General features: G+C 42.1%; 1 protein-coding gene across 1 annotated transcript; it reads right to left on the bottom strand.

Annotated features, from left to right (window-relative positions):
* Window positions 1-1003: 1003 nt before the first annotated feature.
* On the bottom strand, window positions 1004-17721 carry LOC308315098 (immunoglobulin superfamily member 21-like; the record flags this gene model as incomplete). The annotated part of the gene is made up of 11 exons (XM_080762927.1): window positions 1004-1086; window positions 1266-1301; window positions 1406-1598; window positions 4785-4885; window positions 8928-9313; window positions 10873-11009; window positions 11457-11572; window positions 12929-13047; window positions 14083-14204; window positions 16609-16754; window positions 17655-17721. The coding sequence occupies 11 exons, from the start codon at window positions 17719-17721 to the stop codon at window positions 1004-1006; spliced, it is 1506 nt and encodes a 501-aa protein (XP_080619053.1).
* Window positions 17722-18089: the final 368 nt, after the last annotated feature.

Below are 18089 nucleotides of genomic sequence, written 5' to 3' on the forward strand. Positions count from 1 at the left end.
AATTACAAGCTTGTAGATCTGCTATTTTAATTTTCACAATATTTATCTGTGGAACCGAGTCAACTTCTACAACTCCAAGTGCTTGTCAGGGTAGGGGGTCCCCAGTTAATACCTGAAAAGGTTGATAACCACTGTTCTACTCTACAGAATCAAATCCAGAACATGTGCCGATGTGTAATATATACAATATTAATATAACATAATATAACATTCCTGAAGAAGATCCAACCGGATCAAAGTAGAACTGAGATAAAACAAGTGTTGCAGACTTTATTCCTTTCCAGTTGCATTGCTGTTTGTTCAGCACCTGGGTGAGAGTGCACGTGCATGCACTTTGCATCGCCTTTGTGCCGATGTGTAAAACATGTTCAAGGTTATGTTTACATTTGAACTGTTTTGACTTTTGTCTTATGCTGCATTTAAAAATCAATACACAGAATCTACAGTAGGCTAATAACGGTGGCTTCCCTGTGCAATCTGTAGCTATGGATAGAAAGTTACTATGGTGTGTGTAATTTGTGAACAAAGCAAGTACATCAGCTGAGCTATGCGGTTCGCTCTCACTTGTCATTTGCAGGGACATACAAACAGCTGGGACCAACGCGTAACAAAGCAAACAGGCATCTCAAGCCTGCGAGTCCTTTTCAGGATATTAGTTCATATAGGCTACTTACTTTTTTGAGGTTGAGTGTTTCACTGTGTCTTTTGGTCAGGAGGTTTAGCACTTTAGAGGTTTAGTGCTTCTACTTGCTGATGCTTTCATCCAAAGTGTCTTGTTAATGAGAGAGCAGGTGCAGGGATTGAGCTTGGCAAGATGTAGTGGACACACTTACAGTAGGTTGTAGGGACTGAACCTGGGAACCTTTGGCTATGAGACATTTCCCACCGACCTACGTGGCAACGGCGTCGCAGCTTTTCAAAACTGCCAAGGGGTTCTTTTTTTTCACAGGAGGTGCCACAGTAAATAGGGAAGGAGCCATGAACAAGAGAGGTGCTTCACTGGTCACGTCAGCTCCGATGTGAGGGTCAGTATTAGCAGCAGCCAGGTCACCACGCTCATCTGATGGCAGCACCCTTTATCTTTAGCTGGACAGCAAGAAAGAATTGGTCAATATGCTACAGAGTAAAATCTTCAACTCTTGTTCTGAGGATTTTACTGTGTACTGTGAGGTTTTCTTACGCGAGAATGGTGAATTAGAAAAATAGCATTTGACAGTACTTCTGTACGTGAAATACAATGATCAAGGTTTCGTTCTCATACGTACCAATGAATTTCCGTCCTTTCTTAAGTTTTGGGTTCTCTGTAGAAAACATAAACATGTCACACTCACACCTTTATACAATACATAAACAAAAAAAAATCATGATCAGAATGCACACACACTATTCCACAAGCAAGACTCACCAAACACAATGAGACGCGTGTGGGTGTCGGTTGAGCCCAGAGGGTTCTGGGCCGTGCAGCGGTACATGGAGCCGTTGAGCTCGGCGGGAACGCGGTCCAGCACCAGCTCTTTCCCATCATGCTCATCTCTGCCGTCCAGCAGCGGCCCACCCACCTTTGTCCAGGTGTACAGTGGCTCAGGGAAGACTTCATTCTGTGCACGTATAGCCCAACAGATGGGAAAGATACGCTTATTTTACCCACGGTGAAACCTTTCTGAAGAAGCTTTTAGTTTAGTTTAGTAGACAGTTGAAAATGAGACATTACCCTAGGAGACCGGGGTCCCCCAGGGCTCTATACTAGGTCTGATATTAAAGTATTAAGTAAGTGAGCCTTGCCAAGCCATGGGGTCCATAGTATATCTCCCGTTTCTGTAGGCAGCTCGATGTACAAGTACACCTCCTGGACATGATGCTAGTATGCTGCAGGTCAGTTATTGCTTCCCTCTAAGTCGATACCAAATCTCTTTGGCAAAAATAGCAGTGTTTAAAGTGATTTCAGAATGATAGTGATTAAACAATAAGTTGTATACCGGTAACCACAGGAAATTATAGTTACACATTTGTGCAGACAAGATAAAAAAGTTTAACCTCTAAACTCCTAAATATAAGTTAGTGTGTTGTGTATTTCCATAAGACGTTATATAATTTGACTCTTTATTGTTGTTCTTTCTCAAGTCTTTGTGTACTGTGGTGGACCCTGTCCATTGCCTGGGGAAGTTGTACACTGTGCTTCATCAGAAGTATAAAAATAGGAAATAGTTTCAAACTTTGTGCCCAAGGCACACCAACAGTGTAGAAGACTTATGGCACAGGATGCAATTGTGTCAGGGTGTGTGTGTCCACCTCAATTTTGCTACTGCAATTTTCTGCAAAAGCTTTCCCCACGATACGATTCTGGAGTTAAGTGGTTAAGTCTTTGAATAAATGGGTCCAATCAGTGTGACTTCTCCCCTTCCCTTTATGAGCAAGGGTTAGGCGCAAACTTGAGCGAGGCATATTGCTATTTAAATTGGAGGATATGCAAATAATTTTCTGCTGAGGTAAAGTGAAAGTGAGCGACCATCGACGAGCAGCATTAATAATGTGATGAACAGTGACGCGCCCTGAAACTGGGAGGTTGGGATTCGATCCCCGGTCGGGGCATACCAAAGACTGTAAAAATGGGACCCAATGCCTCCTGGCTTAGCACTCAGCATCAAAGGGTTGGATTGTGGGGTCAAATCAACTAATCAAATTATTTCCGAGCGCGGCACGGCTGCAGATCACCACTCCTTGGCTGCGGCTCACTGGTCAAACGTGGAGAACAAATTTCACTGCGGTAACATGTGTGACAAATTGTACGACTTTGACTTTGAATTCAGGAGATGGTGGAAACTGGCATTTTGAGTATGCAAAGAATCACACCTAACCCCTATCTTGGGGTTCTCATTCACGTTCCTCATTTATGACACAAAGACACATCTTTGTGTCATAATCATAAGACACATTCGTATGATCTTCTAAGTGCTTGGTGGTTTATCTGCATTTTCTATTGCCATGCTGAATTCCGATTGTTGATTGCACGTTGTGAAAGCAAATATATAGGTCAATCTACTATAAATTGTGCTCTCTAAATAGTATGGAAATGCTGCGCTGGGGGGCTGCACTAGACTTTAGACAAGTGGTTACCAAACACATTTTAATTTACATTTGCAATAATGATTATTTCAAAGGATTTTATAAACGTATAAAACTTATAAAATAGCTGATCTACAAGCTCACATCATGTCACATCACCCTATTGAATAGGGCTTAAGTGGTTCGTTTATGTATTTTTTAATGTTTGGGTCCTGGGAGAGACAACATTTGTCTTTTGGGTCTTGAGCTGAAACGTTTGGGTTCTCAAATATTTTCGTGTCAAGGACGCCCAAATTGGTATGCGTTAAAAAATCTCCAAATATTTCAGATATTTTTCAGATATTAAAAAGAAATCACACCCATGTGAACTGAGTGTTGCAACTCCCCCCCCCCCCCCTCTCTCTCATTAGCAGGCAACAGTGCAGCACTACACTCTCTCTCCGTTTCTGGCACAACAGCGCCACTTTTGCCCGTACTGCTACTCATAGTCACATAGGTTAACACGGACATTGCTGTTCCTTGGAGTGGTTGCACCACTCAAAAAGCAGATGTACAAGCTTGTAGATACACTTTTTGACACAGAGTGTGTAAGATAGAATTGCATGTACACAAAGCTCTGATATAATAGTCAAAAGACTATAGAAATCATACCAATAATTCATTTCTGAATATAAAGCAGAGAAGAATATTGCTTCAGACATCCCTCACAGAAAGTATAGCACTGAAAATATGAAATATAGGGTAGGTACCCTCACAAAAAACAAAAACATGCAGTAATCCTGGTCTCTAAACTGCCTCCCCCAGGCCACCCAGGGAGCCTGATGGAGGGGAAAGGAACTGGTTGGAATAACGTGTTCCTTCCACGCGCTACCTCCAACCAGGGAGCAACTTGGACACTCGGGCATGAAGGAAGCATGAGTTCAAGTCCGTTGCTCTCCCCATGTCCCCATATGGGGACTAGGTTATTGGCAGAGGGTGTGTAGAGCCCAGGATCACATTAGATAATTGACACAGGGGTGAAAAATGGGTTACAAAAACGTGGGATAAAAAGAATAATATGAAACATGATCTCTTAATAGCTGCAACTTATGTTGCTCTTATTTTTCTGTGCTCAAGGGCTTTTTCTGGCAAGGGAAAATATCAGGTTTTGTTCTCTCCATTTCTCTGAAGCACAGCCGGAGATATAATGGCATGGAGACACCGTACAGCCGTAGACAATTAAAAGCCTCGGATGGGATTACATTTCAGCCCAATAAGGAGGGATAAATACAGTGTTTCCCAAACCTTTTCTGCTCCACAACACAGAGGAGACATTTGGTGTTTCCCTGGGATCCAAACGTATACACAAATACATTAACTAACCACTTATAGCCTCAATATTAATGAAAGTAGCAGATCTACAAGCTCACAATGCGTTGACACGCTGTGAGCTTGTAGATTGGCTTCTCTGATTTTCACTATTTTGGAAAACCTTTAAACATTTCTGGAAAATGTTTGATTTGGGGGAGGGAGACATAAACAGCAATAACTACGCTTGCAGAAGAACAGTGGTAAACACTTGCTATGGATCCCATGTTTATAACACATTATGAACACACTTATACAACATTATAATATTCTCATAAACATGTACAGTATAATTATATTTATAAGCGCTGATAAATGTACATATGCTATGGGATGCATAGCAAGTGTTACCGAACAGGGTGCAATGAACTTACTGGATTGAATCCCAGCTTGAAGCCCAGGACCACGATGCGGACAGTGTCTCCAACTTGGGCCCTCTTAGGGGTCATGAACAGCTTGGGCCCTCTGGGAGCAGCTGAGAAGGATGCATGTTGGATCAATACATTACAGTACTGTACCATTTCAAAACACTCACATTCATTCAATCCTTTATTTTGGCCATGGCTCTCTGTATGCGTGTCATTGTCGTGACAAATAATTGATTGTTCAGGACCCAACGATTGCTTGGGCTTGCATTCTGATTAAGCTTGAAGTGGCACCCATGAATAAAATATGTTTATAGTATACAATTATTACTAGCACATCTAGAGTGTTAGAAGGTGGTCTCTCTGCTCTTCCATTGACATCATCTTTAGATCCTGTTGTCAGGTAGGCTCACCGCCACGGCGCCACCTACTAGTTGACAAGTAGTACTGCCTGAAGCTCTAAGCGTGATTTCTCCACTGGCTGAGCAGACGTAAAACATAAAAAGTTGAAATGTGGAGATACAAAGTTTCTGCCCGAAACTTGGAAAGCAACGATATCACTCAACAGGCGCCTTTTATAGCCTTTTATTTTGGTATAGGTCAAGAGATCAACTTTTACGTCATTGTTCTGAATCTCACTCCTCTACTTTTTACGTTGTTATGCCAAAGGGGATTCTGTCTAGAACAGTGTTTGTCTGTATTCTGTATATATGTCCCCTGCATGTACTTACTGTGTGCTGACAAGAAAAATATATACCGTACATCACAGCAAACTACACAGCTCAGATGCTGCAGCACCAATCACAGTCCCCCCCCCACCCACAGAAGTAGACTGTAGGGTGAGTGATGGCTGATTTAAGCAGTAATAATTACTCCCTGGGCTAGGTACGATGACACACCAGTTGTGCATCGATGCATACAAAATAAATCAGACACATAAATCTTTCCGGGACATGATCTAACTGAGCTCGGTATATAACAGTATTAGATGCGCAACCTCTTTTTCTCATTTAGTATTTGCCTAATCACCCTAATGCCTACATATAAAGCTAAATCTGGAACGTTAATCCAAATTTGAAAGCGTAAACATCGTCATACACCCAATTGTGGGATGTTGCCGGCTGTTCAGAACAAAACCTGCAGCCATCTCCCTTCCACTGCAAATTATCAGCAGCTATCTGCTCCAAAACAAATACAATCATGTCATGTTGTCAAGTGGGAGTTGTCACTGCATGTGACTGAGGGCATCCAGTACAATCTTTTTTTTTTCAATCAGAATTTGATCAGAAAAGATTAGAAATTTATGTAATAGCTCACTCCTGCTCACTCTGTTAATCCCAACTCCCCTCCATTACTAATGGGTTTGTGCTCAAAGCACAGAATGTTGCATTTCTCTCAGAAAGTCCCACCCAGGGAGATATAATATTTCCATTCTAGAAGACCTGGAAAAATCAGTATTTCATAAACTGGAATATATAGTCTTTTAAAAACATGGCTTTGATGATAGTTGAATCTCCAAAAGTGAATTTCAATATCTCACAGTTCCTTATCCAGTGATTTAGGGGCTTCCAAAAATGCACAAAAATCCCACTAAACCTTCACTCAGACCAATCATCAGCAGTACTGGCTCAGTCACCAAGATGATGCCTAAATGTGTGGACCACTTCCTTAAAGACATTGTGGTAAAACGTCCATCAATAATTAACCACTTAATCCCTAGTCTAGATTTACTAAACTGGACCAGAGGCTGTTGTATTTGGACCATTTGTTCCCGTCTATACCAAATCTCTTCGCCAACAATGGGTATAAGCTTAGTTAGAGATGGATGGATGCAGGGGTTCAAGTGGTTAAGGGACACAACAAAAGAATGTTTAAAATAATTTAGTGTTAATCCTAATACTCTTCTTTTGTCACCTTGGATGTTACTAACTTTTGTACATTCCTCACGACATTGGATAGGCAGCATCTGCCAATTAAGGCTTGAAAAACAACAAATCTGTTGCTCCAAGCTATGACAATCTCGTGGTTGGCGATATAGAAACCAATGATGTGCTTGGTGATAATAACCCTTTGGTCTCTAACATTAATCTATGCAAATTATAAAGTGCCTGGTGCTGGGAGTCTGGTGCAACACACAGGGCCTGACCTGGTGAGAGCAGGAGTGGACCTGGTGAGACGTAGGAAGGGCCCGGACAGGTGTCAACCCACAGAGCCTAGTCCTTCCATGTGCCAGAATGGTACCTCCCAGTCCCGGCAGAGTAGTTCAGGAGGAATGGATTGTGTGGCCCTGGTTTTTCCCTAATGGGACTTATCGAGGGTAGCTACTGGGATGTAAGTCGGGACTTGATCACTCCCGGCTGGGTCACCTGAGTGAGGGGTATGATGTTGCGAGACCCGAAACCCAGATGACCTTGGGATACATCACTGAGGATACGTCCCAGGCGCATCCATTTATGTATGTATTTTGTTATATTATATATGAGGATATAATTTGATTCTGTTGATTTCCTTAAAAAGGCACTGACCAGTCAGTGGCCTTGTGGTTAGAGTGTCCGCCCTGAAACTGGGAGGTCGGGGTTGGCTCAGCACTCAGCATCAATAGTTTGGATTGAGGGGTAAAATCAACTATATATTATACTAATAAATATTTCCCGAGCGCAGCACGGCTGCGGCTCACCGCTCCAAGAGATGGGTCAAATGCGGAGAAAAACCAACGCAAAGGAATATCTCCTGGATCTTTAAACTTTAGCGTCCCTTGCGTGAACATTCTTTGAAAACAGCAGATCAGATCCTAAGTATACAGAATACAGTAGGTTTTTGTTTTTAGTGCTGATATTTTCACTTAATTTGATGGTTTTTATAGGCTACCAGTACAAACTGTAGGGTTACATTTAAGTGAATCACTGAAGATTCACTAGGACAGCTGTGAGCTTTGACAGGAAAGGTTAGCACTTTATGACTATTTGTAAATTAAGATGTGGCTCATTAATTAAGCTTTGAACTGGCATTCTCATGCTGCACAAAAGTTTTGTTTTATAAGCTGTCATAGTTCAACAGAAAGTGACACATAATGCTACATTTATTTATTTTTTGTTAAAATGTAAAAACTAAAAACAATATAGACTATTGTGATAGTAATCATTCAGTGTTTGTTCAGTAACTGAGGTCTCCATGTCTCTCTATCATCATACTAAAATTCAGCGAATGTCTGAATGTCTGTCTGTCTGTCTGTCTGTCTGTCTGTCTGAATGTCCCTGACAGCGCTTTATCTCAACATTGGCTGGCCCAATCACTCCCACTTTTCACACAGGCATGGACCATAATTATATGGAGGTCTTAATGGAGCCCTTTTTCCAATTTGACACATTAATGCTTTATAATGAATTTATTAGTGGATTAAAAAATGCAAAAATGGGTATTGTACTGTCAATATGACATGAATATGACATGAATATGAATGCAAAGTAGCGGTCCATGTGTGGACAGGCTACCTGTCGCCGTTGTGCATGGTGAGATGTGTGCAAACCGTGTAGTTTATCAGGAGAAGAATACCAAAGGATGCAAGATTTATTAGTGAATTAAAAACGCACCCGGCCGCAGTACCCCCCCACGGCCACAAGAGGGGCCAATAGCTCACAACGGGTAAGGGCTAGTCTCTATAATTAACAGAAAATTCATTTTCAGGTGGGTTGCAAAATACCAGCCAATCAGGAGAGAATACCCTACCCATTTATCAGCGTGTTCCAAGTGTTCCAGTTCAAATCTTGGATGTTAATTTATTTGTGTTATCACTTCCAATTCCACTTGTTTAATCTGTATCCTGTGCGAGTTCTCAATTCTGATTGGAGAGATATGGATACTCTGAGACTGAACCAAACACTCTATAGCAATGAGTACTATCAGAATATAGAGCTATTTCATGCTTATTCTTTAACAAAAACTACCTTTAAATCATGTTTCCCAGTGTTTTCTTAAAAGAAAAATAATAATAAATAACATTAGGAGTCCTACCCAACTCTAGAGTCCAAATGTCTTTGGATTGTATGTTAATGAAGGATTATTCTTTTTGTTATTACAAAATCCGGAGTTAAATCCTCTATTCTTTAAATCCCTCCCAGAATATGGTTTTCGACATGTGTCAGCTCAGCTCACCCAGTGTGACCTCGGCCTGCATGGGCATGGACAGCGCCGGGTGTTTCACCTCGCAGCTGAACAGCGCGTCGTTGTCCAGCTGGGGATTGAGGATCCAGGTCAGCATGGCGCGCACCTCCATGGTGCCGTCGCTGGACACCCGCCGGCGGTTCTGGAAGTAGTACAGCGGGTCCGTGCTCTGGATCCAGCGGGGGAACTCGCGGCTCACCACGGTCTCGGGGATCACCTCCGGGGTGGGGTCCGGGTCCGGAGCGGGCTCCATCTCTTGCTCCCCGCCGGCGCCGACGGGGCCGACCTCGTTCTGCTCCTGGCCCAGTTCAGACGTCTTCCCCTCCTTCTCCAGCAGGGACAGGGACCGCTGCAACTTGGTGTCATCCAGGTCTCGCCTGATGAGAGGTTATTAAAGGGTATCAAATGGGTATTTAACACTCTTTTTGCGGTCATTTTCGTGTCTGCTCTGCCTTTTATGTGCACCCCAGACAGTTTTTTTTTTAAATGTTGCTCGATTCAATATTTAGATATTTCATAATTAATAATATGATCAGACCAGGGGGGCAGTCAGACAGATATTTTGTGAAGCCACTAAGGAAATGAAAGTTCATATAATGGCCTGTTGTGGCGCTGTCATTGGGCTCAAAAAACCCCATATCCCCATAGAAGTCCATGTATTTGGGCCCAACTTCACCTAGACTGTATTACCTTAATAAACATGGTCATGAATACTTTTTTCCAGTCACTAGTTTAAAGTCTAATTTCTAATATTCTTTTTGGAAAATTATGGTCCCATTTATAAAAAAAATGACCATAAAGTCGCGCATGTTCTGAGGGGCGTGGCTACCGTTACAGTCTATGAACGGGATCCCCCACCCACTCGAGTCAAAATAAAAACCAACGAAAAAGAAGGGGGGAAGTCCCGCCTCGTTGTCTGGGCCAGCCAATGGGCCAGCTGGGCCCAAACGGATCTAGAAAGATGGCGACTTCCAGTGCAAGGACTGACAGGCTTCATTCTATGTTCATGTTAGACCCGCGGAACGCTTTGTCCATATTTTTTACAGTCTATGGATCAGACCTCCTATATGTACTATAATCCATTCAAACTCTACATTAACCCCAGTAGAGTGAGACTCATTGAGACTCATGACTTTTTTTGCTGACTGATATTGTCCTTCTAATCTACTGAATGAGGAGACCATAATTTTTCAATGAGTTATTTCATCTTGTTAATATTTTCTTTAATGCAAAGTTGCAACTAGTCCATCCATCCATTAAATGGAATGGGCGAGTGCTGTCGCTTTGGCATGGGGGGGGGGGGGGGGGGGTCAGATCAACATATGGAATGAATTCTGTACTGACCATATTGGGAGCATGTCTTGAGTGTACAGGGTTTGATGAGGTCAGATCAACATATGGAATGTCAGAACAGGAAGGACGGGAGGGGGAAGGATCAACATATGGAATGTGGAGATCTAAGGGTTTGAGGTCAGATGTAGACTTCCTGGCCGCCTCCATATATGCGGATCTAGGTGATGATCCAGTCTTCTCCATGTATGGTTATCCAGGGTTAGAAGAGGCCAGTGCCGTGACCTTCATATATGGAGATGGCCATTATGATGGCGTGACGTGTCACTATAGGCACCATATATGGAGATCTAATGGGTCATGATGTCACGTAATGTCACAAGGCGTGCAACCATATATGGAGACGTGATGTCACGAGGCGTGACAATATAATGGAGGCATGGGTGAAGGACGGACAAGCGGGAGATGCAGGTTTTCATAGTAAATGTGACCTATGGTCGCAAAAAAACTAACTAACTAACTTTTTTTTTTTCTTTCTATGAACTAATACCAAACTAGAATACCAACTTTAAAAACAAATTTAAATTGAAAAGCAAAAGAAAAAAAACTAAATAAAAACGAATGAAAAATGCAAAACTTGAATGACCTTGGAGGGGAGCTCCGACGAGTCTTCCGGTTGTGGCTCTTTTCTGGGCCCTGGGTCTTGCTGTGGTGTCCCTCGGTGGAGGACGGCTGGGCAGTTGGCACCACCTCAATGAGCTCCCCGTCCCGCTTAAAGTACACCTAAAACAGGTTGGATGGAGTCAATGTTTTAGTTATTCTAGGTCTAAATCTACAGTTGTTTTTTTGCAGGCCCTGATGGCATTGTAATGTAAAGCCGATCTAATGTGCTTGTTGATCAGCTATTTTCAGAACGCAACAACCCAAGCGCAACAAAGCATAAAATTATCTATCTCTAGTCCCTCCCTAACATTTTAGTCTAGTTTTTATCTGTTGACAAAATTGTCAGTATGTCATAGTTTTAGTCATCATGGCTTAGTTTTAATTTTGGTTTTATGTAGTTTGTCAGTGAAAAAGGGTAGTCGACGAACATTTTTCGTCATAGTTTTAGTTGACGAAAACACTGGATGGAGTTTAACTTGGTATGACAATCACCTTGTTGCGCTAATTCCCCGGATCAACAGGCCCACAGAATTATTATTGGAATCATTCTTATTTTAATGTATTTACCACGGGAGCCGGTTTTCCTCCAGTGACGATGCAGACCAGAGTGAAGTTCTGAGCCTCATAGCGGCTGAACGGAGCTAGGCTCTCTGCTGACACCACCGATATGGACCGAGGAGGAACTACAGATGAATGAACACACACACACCACACACACACACAAAAGTGACTTGTCGCATTGTATATGTGCTTTAAGAGTTCTTTGTATTAATGCTGAACCATTACATTGATTTTGCTGTGCTAATTTGTAAATTGAGTGTGTGTGTGGCTGGTTCTCCTGGTCAATGCCAAATACATTGCTTTGCTTATTAAGCAATGCTTAATGGAAAGAGCATCTGTACCAAAGCAATGAATGAATTATTATTTATTATTTATGTTTTTTGATCAGCAATAAGCAGAGCAAACAAGCCACAGTACTACTCTGCATCTCTGTCATAAGTGGATCAAGCTGTCTCTTGTGTGTATAAAACTATCAATGACCCTGAAAAAGGGTAGAGGACCACAATGGAAATGAAGAATAATGGAAGTCTGCACACTGTAACCTTTCAAGAAGCTCTCAGTCATGGCTTTATTGTAGATTAATGTTTCAATACACAACACTTATTTCCATTGTGGAAAGGCCTTCAAGGTTCTTTATTATTTGTCTCCCAAGGAAGAAATGTGTCTTAGACAAAGGGCCCGCATGCGTAGCCCTTATGCCCATGTCGCCGCAGAGCAGCGCCAAATGCGCCTTCTGAAGACCTTTCCACAATTTGGTTAGTTTGTTGTGAACCAAACCGTGGAAGATATAAACCTAGATTAAATAAATTAAATGGATGCATATCATGAACTCTTAAGCCTAATTTAGTTATCCTGAGTGAAGATCAGTTATTTTCAGCAAGCAACGCCATCATGTTAATTATTGATAAATGAGGCTTTCATTTAACTGCTTATGGATACGGAGTACAGACTTTGCAGAGGACTGTCTCTAGTAGTGTTGTAGTACTAAAGTCATTGACTCGGCTCGAGTCCACATTTTCATTTACATGGTCTCGTCTCGGCCTCGCTTTTAATTTGACTTGGACTTGACTCGGTCTCGGACTCCAGACTCTCCCCCTAGCGAGTCCACTCAAGCCACAAGTCACTATAATGCAATCCAATAAATGTATTATACCTATATTATGAGGAGACCGTTCACATTAACATTATAAGAGAGCTGTCTGGCACTTATGGATAGCTATCTTGTTAAGTAACGGAGTGTAGCTGACGTGCCTGCCAGCTCTCAGTGTTTTCTGAACCTGACATGCCTGCCAGCTCTCAGTGTTTTCTGAACCCATCAAATCATAAAAAATTAAAAAGTATCTGGTCTCCCGGTCTTGCCTCGGACTCGACCCCCCTCGGACTTGGTCTCGACTTTGACTCGCTTTAGGTGGACTACTAGAGTAACTAGACTACAACACTAGTCTCTACTATACTGTGAATCTCATCCTCCCTCCTACCTATGACAGTGAGCATGATGCTACCGGAGGCTAGGACCACCTTGTCCTGGGATCTGCGCTCATAGATGCCCACATGACACTCGTACAAGCCATCGTCTGCCATCTGGACCTCAGGTAGCCTGCTCACAGAGACGGGAACAAAACTGATTTAAAATGCATCAAATAAAGTGCTGAATGAGTGAAGAAAGGTCCAGCAGTGTTATTTTAAACGTAATTTATACGCCATCTTGTGAGGGCAGATTACTTATTTTTCGCAAGCTTCTTAATAATAATAATAATAGCTCATTTATATAGTGCTTTTCTAAGTACCTCAAAGTCACTTTACATAAAGAAAAGGGAACCAACTTTTGAGGTGGGTTTTGAGTGAGGTTTTGAAGGAGAGGAGGAATGGTTGGGGAGTACATTCCAGAGGGGAGGGGGGGCAGCAACAGATAAAGCCCTATCCCCCCCGGTACGGAAATTGGCCTTGGGGACCTCCTGGAGGTTGGCTTCACTGGACCTGAGGGAACGGGAGGGGACATAAGGTTCGAGAAGATCGGAGAGGTAGAGGGGAGCCAGATTATTGAGTGCTTTGTAGGTGGTGAGCAGGATTTTGTAGCCTATAGTGAAATCTTTGTTTGACATGGAGCCAGTGTAGGTCGTGGAGGACAGGTGTAATATGATCTCTGGAGCCTGATCTCTGGGCCTGAGGCGGGCAATGTTACTGGAGTGAAAAAGGCAATTTTGGTGATCTGGTTTACGTAAGGGAGGAATGAGAGGGTGATATCGAATATGACACTCAAGGTTACAGACGTGAGTGGACGTTGTTACAGTGGAGCTGTCAATGTTGAGAGTGGAGCAGGTGAGGTAGTCTTGACCAATAATTAGAAGTTCGGATTTGTTACAGTTGATTTTGAGGAATTTCTTTTGCATCCATGTTTTAATGTCTGTGAGGCAGGTGGTGAGGGTGGAGTGGGTGGCAGCGGTGACAGTAAAAATTGCCTTGACATGAACGAGTGTTAACTGGTGGCCCGTGGGCCGTCAGTTGAACACCCCTGCACTACAGTATCGACTCATAATACACTACAGTATCGACTCATAGTACACTACAGTATCAACTCGCTACTGCATCAGTTGTAAAAGGAACAGAATAATTCATGGAGGTTAATTTTTACCTAACAGTAGACTGGTACACCAGGTCTTCCCGCCTGACATTGGCCTCCATGTGAGAGTAATTAGTGTTGTACATGGCATCATATGTGAAGATCTTCTGCTTGGCACTGCCCCCATCTGCCACCTGTGTGGGGAGGTGAGATTCATTAAATTTGTTAGAGCTAAATAGAAAACCTTTGGGAAATGAAACAAATATATGTGCCATCACTGCAACTATATGTAAGACAGAGCAAAACCCTGGTTATTGATTTAAGAATATGTGTAAGAAAATTGACCCTACACTTTTATAATTCTGTGAAGCACTAATGTGACCAACAGCAACTTTTTCTTCAGCTATGGAAATGAAATTACATGCCCCCCGACTTCCCGAGTCTTTCTAAAGCAGGCTTTACATTACTCTTTTAAGGCAGTGCCTTCAAAGGGCTGCACATTAAAAAATACTTAGATTTTTTCTTTTTGGTTTCAGGCTTTTGTTTGGTTGCTTTGATCAGTGAAAATATCAAGGTTTAAAGGATCTTTGTCTCAGCAGGACTTGCATTCCCTGCATTCATCTGCTGTAGACTCGACTACTACTGCAACAGTGTCATTAGGTCTCCCTAAAAATCGATCAGACAGACAGCTGCAGTGGATTGAAAACGCTGCTGCACGAGTCCTTACCAATACCAAGAAAGTGGACCACATCAGCTCTACGTTATTTACACTGACTTCCTCTCTGTCAAAGAATTGATTTCAAAATGCCACTGTTGGTTTATAATTATTTAATGGTTTAGGGACAAATTACGTTCATGATCTTGTGCTACAGTATTAACCATCCAGACCTCTCAGATCTTAGGGGACAGTTCTGCTTTCTACCCCCAAATGAACGAGAAGCAGTATTCAGCTACAACTCTCAGTTTACTGAGGTTTTTGATGAATTTACTTCACATTTGATTTTCTTGCTTTTCTGTTTTATTCACATTTTGTATTATCTTAATAACCTTGAAATATCCTTTAGAATATGATGTGTATAGGAACCAAGCAGCATTCAGAAGTCCTTCTGGTACTTTTAATTCATTAAGGCTCAGGCAGCATACACAGACGTGTTTTGGCAGCAAGCCTTCCTCTGCGTTTATTATTTTCTTATCGTGAGTCTTCGTGAGCTGTGCAACCAGCAAATTGAATTTAAATAAACTTTTGTTTCTACTTGAATAATACAGTAATGACTTAAATGCTTTTAATATTTTGTATGATTCGCTTTGATTTAGATAAGTAAGTAAGTAGCCTTGCCGAGCCATGAGGCCCATAGGGCAGGAGCCTATCTCCTGTTTCTGTAGCGTGAGGCAGCTTGATGTACAAGTACACCCCCTGGACTTACCCCCAATCCAACCCTTGATGCTGAGTGTCAAGCAGGGAGGCACTCGGCCCCATCTTTAGAGTCTTTGACTCTTTGGTATGACACAGCGGGGGATTGAACCCCGACCTCCCAGTCTCAGGGCGGACACTCTAACCACAAGGCCACTGAGCTGGTTTGATTTAGATGGTTGAATACAAATTAACCTTCCTTGCCTTGTTTTAACACTTAACTTTGAAGATGTTCTGAAGAAGTTCTGAAGAATACAAACTTATTAATTGTACAGTGGCATGTCTGCAACGAGCTGTCCTGAATTAATTTGCACTGTGTATTGGGATACTCTTGTCTCTTCTCTCATTTTCCCTTGTGCTTTGATCTGAGTTTTAATGAAAGTGCCAGTTACGAACAGATAATAAATATTTAATACTTAGTAGTAGTACATTTAGCTCTATGGTCAGGTAGGAATTGCTCTACACTACAGGGATGAATCATTCATTAATATAGCGTTGTTTCTTGTGTGGTTGATAGGCGTACTTTATAGTTCCTTTTAATTTACTCTCTGGTCCTGAAGGACATATTTTATGACTACGCTGAACTTATACATTAAGCTATTATTGCTATATGATAGACTATAGGGCATGGTGGCGCAGTCGGTAGCGCTGTCGCCTCACAACTATAGCAACTCATCAGTGCTCTGAAACTATGCCTCTGTGTCCCTTAATTCCTATATGGAGTTCTGCGTCAGGCATGCCCAAATATGGAGTGTTGTGATGTCAGAACAGGCCAGTTTCATAATGGACCCTGGGCAGGGGCCCTGGGTCCAGACAGACGTACAGACAGACAGAGACGTGGTGCATTTATATTATACAACATAGTGTGTATAGTACAGTATAGTATAGTATAGTATAGTATATATATATAATTATTTATATAGTGTACTGTATATGCTAAAAAACAGGATGATTTCCTGTTTTTCATAGAATATATCTGTACGTCTTTAAATGTTGTGTTGAATTGAAAATGGAGGACCCTGATGTAAACAAGTCTAGTGCTTTTCGGTGTCGTCCTCAAAGTAGCAGTTTTTGTATTGGCTTGTGCTTTGGTTTGAAATGTACCCATTCTATATTGTGAAATATAGTATAGTATAGTATAGTACAGTAGTGCGATCATTATGGTGAATGGCTGGTATGAAGTTCACCTTTGTGCTCACCCGAAACCATACAATCTCACGGAGGTTGCCGTCGGTACGGAAGTTGCACTTAAGTGTCACCGTGTCCCCAATGATGGCAGGTGAGAGAGGCTCGATGACCACATCTAAATAACCTGCAGGAGAAAGAGGTAGTGCTATATGTGAGTAACTTCTAAATGGTAAATGGTGCATAAATATAGCGCCTTTATCCAAGGCGCTTTACATAGATTCACCCATTCACACACACATTCATACATCGATGGCAGCGGAAACCATGCAAGGCACCAACCAGCACATCGGGAGCAATTAGGCCCGGGGTTCAGTGTCTTGCTCAAGGACACTTCGACAATAACTCTGGGGGAGCCCTAGTTTGAATTGGCAACCTTGCGGTTGCCATACAACCACTCTGAGCCACCGCCACTTCTGCAGTGTTAATTCATCCTCATGATTTTACAGTGTAGGGGAGGTTGATCGCTGGCCGAGAGACAGAGAGAAAGGCAGCAGGTGCAGCCCATTGAAACAGCGAGAGGCATTCACCAATTAACACGGCATTGTGTGCCAGAAGGCCACGGGAGAGAAGATTGTGGACTGAGAAGATAAAAACACTTTGCATCATGTTTCCTTACAGCAAACACGTTCAATTCTGCTTGTATCTGTGGGAGATTGAAATATACCATTTTATATTATTTATTTCCAAATTATGATCAAGTTTATTCTCCACTTTAAAGAGAACTTGTCATACCTCTTAACCTATCATTCTCATAGCCTGTTGCAAATGTTTATTTTCTATGACTTAACTCATATCCGTGCATTATAGCATTGGCCTACATCAACAAATACACAAAACATTATGCCATTTATTATGATTCTACTAGTAATCAGTCCCATTGTCAGAGCACTGTGCAAGCAAGAGGCCAAGAGCAAGCTGGGACTCTTGGGAGATACTTGGGAGCATTTGGGAAGCTTCTCTCTGTATTTGGGATAAACCAGACTGATAGGCAGACAGAGACAGGGAGTCAACTTTAGATGATTTACTTATTATTCAATCATCATACCATAGCGATAGCATTGTGTGCCCGGGTGCTGTCCATGGTGCTGATCCTCAGTTATTTTCCTGTCCATTAGTGCTGAATGTAGGCCCATATTATATTGGCTGATAGGTGTATTATGTTGCTGCTTCAATGCCAACAACAGCATTGTGCACTTAGAACAGGTTGTACAGTATGTGAACTGACAGAACCAGCCGTAATAATAGAGGAGTCAAGGCTGTTGCATGGCACTGTTCAATTTGACTGTGAAGTTCATCTACTATAGGCGTGATGTAGGATTTCACACCAAAAGTGGGAAATGCAGGAAGCAAGATTGTATGGTGGCGGACTTTAAATGTTCTAAACCAGTTGTTTCACGCTCCTGACAGAGGTAATTTGCTGGTGTGAAAAGCATACACATCCGTGCATAGTGAGTCAGAATCAAATGTATTGTCACATTAC

This window comes from Protomyctophum bolini, assembly GCF_963924005.1.
Source record: "Protomyctophum bolini genome assembly, chromosome: 5".
Classification (NCBI taxonomy): Eukaryota; Metazoa; Chordata; class Actinopteri; order Myctophiformes; family Myctophidae; genus Protomyctophum; species Protomyctophum bolini.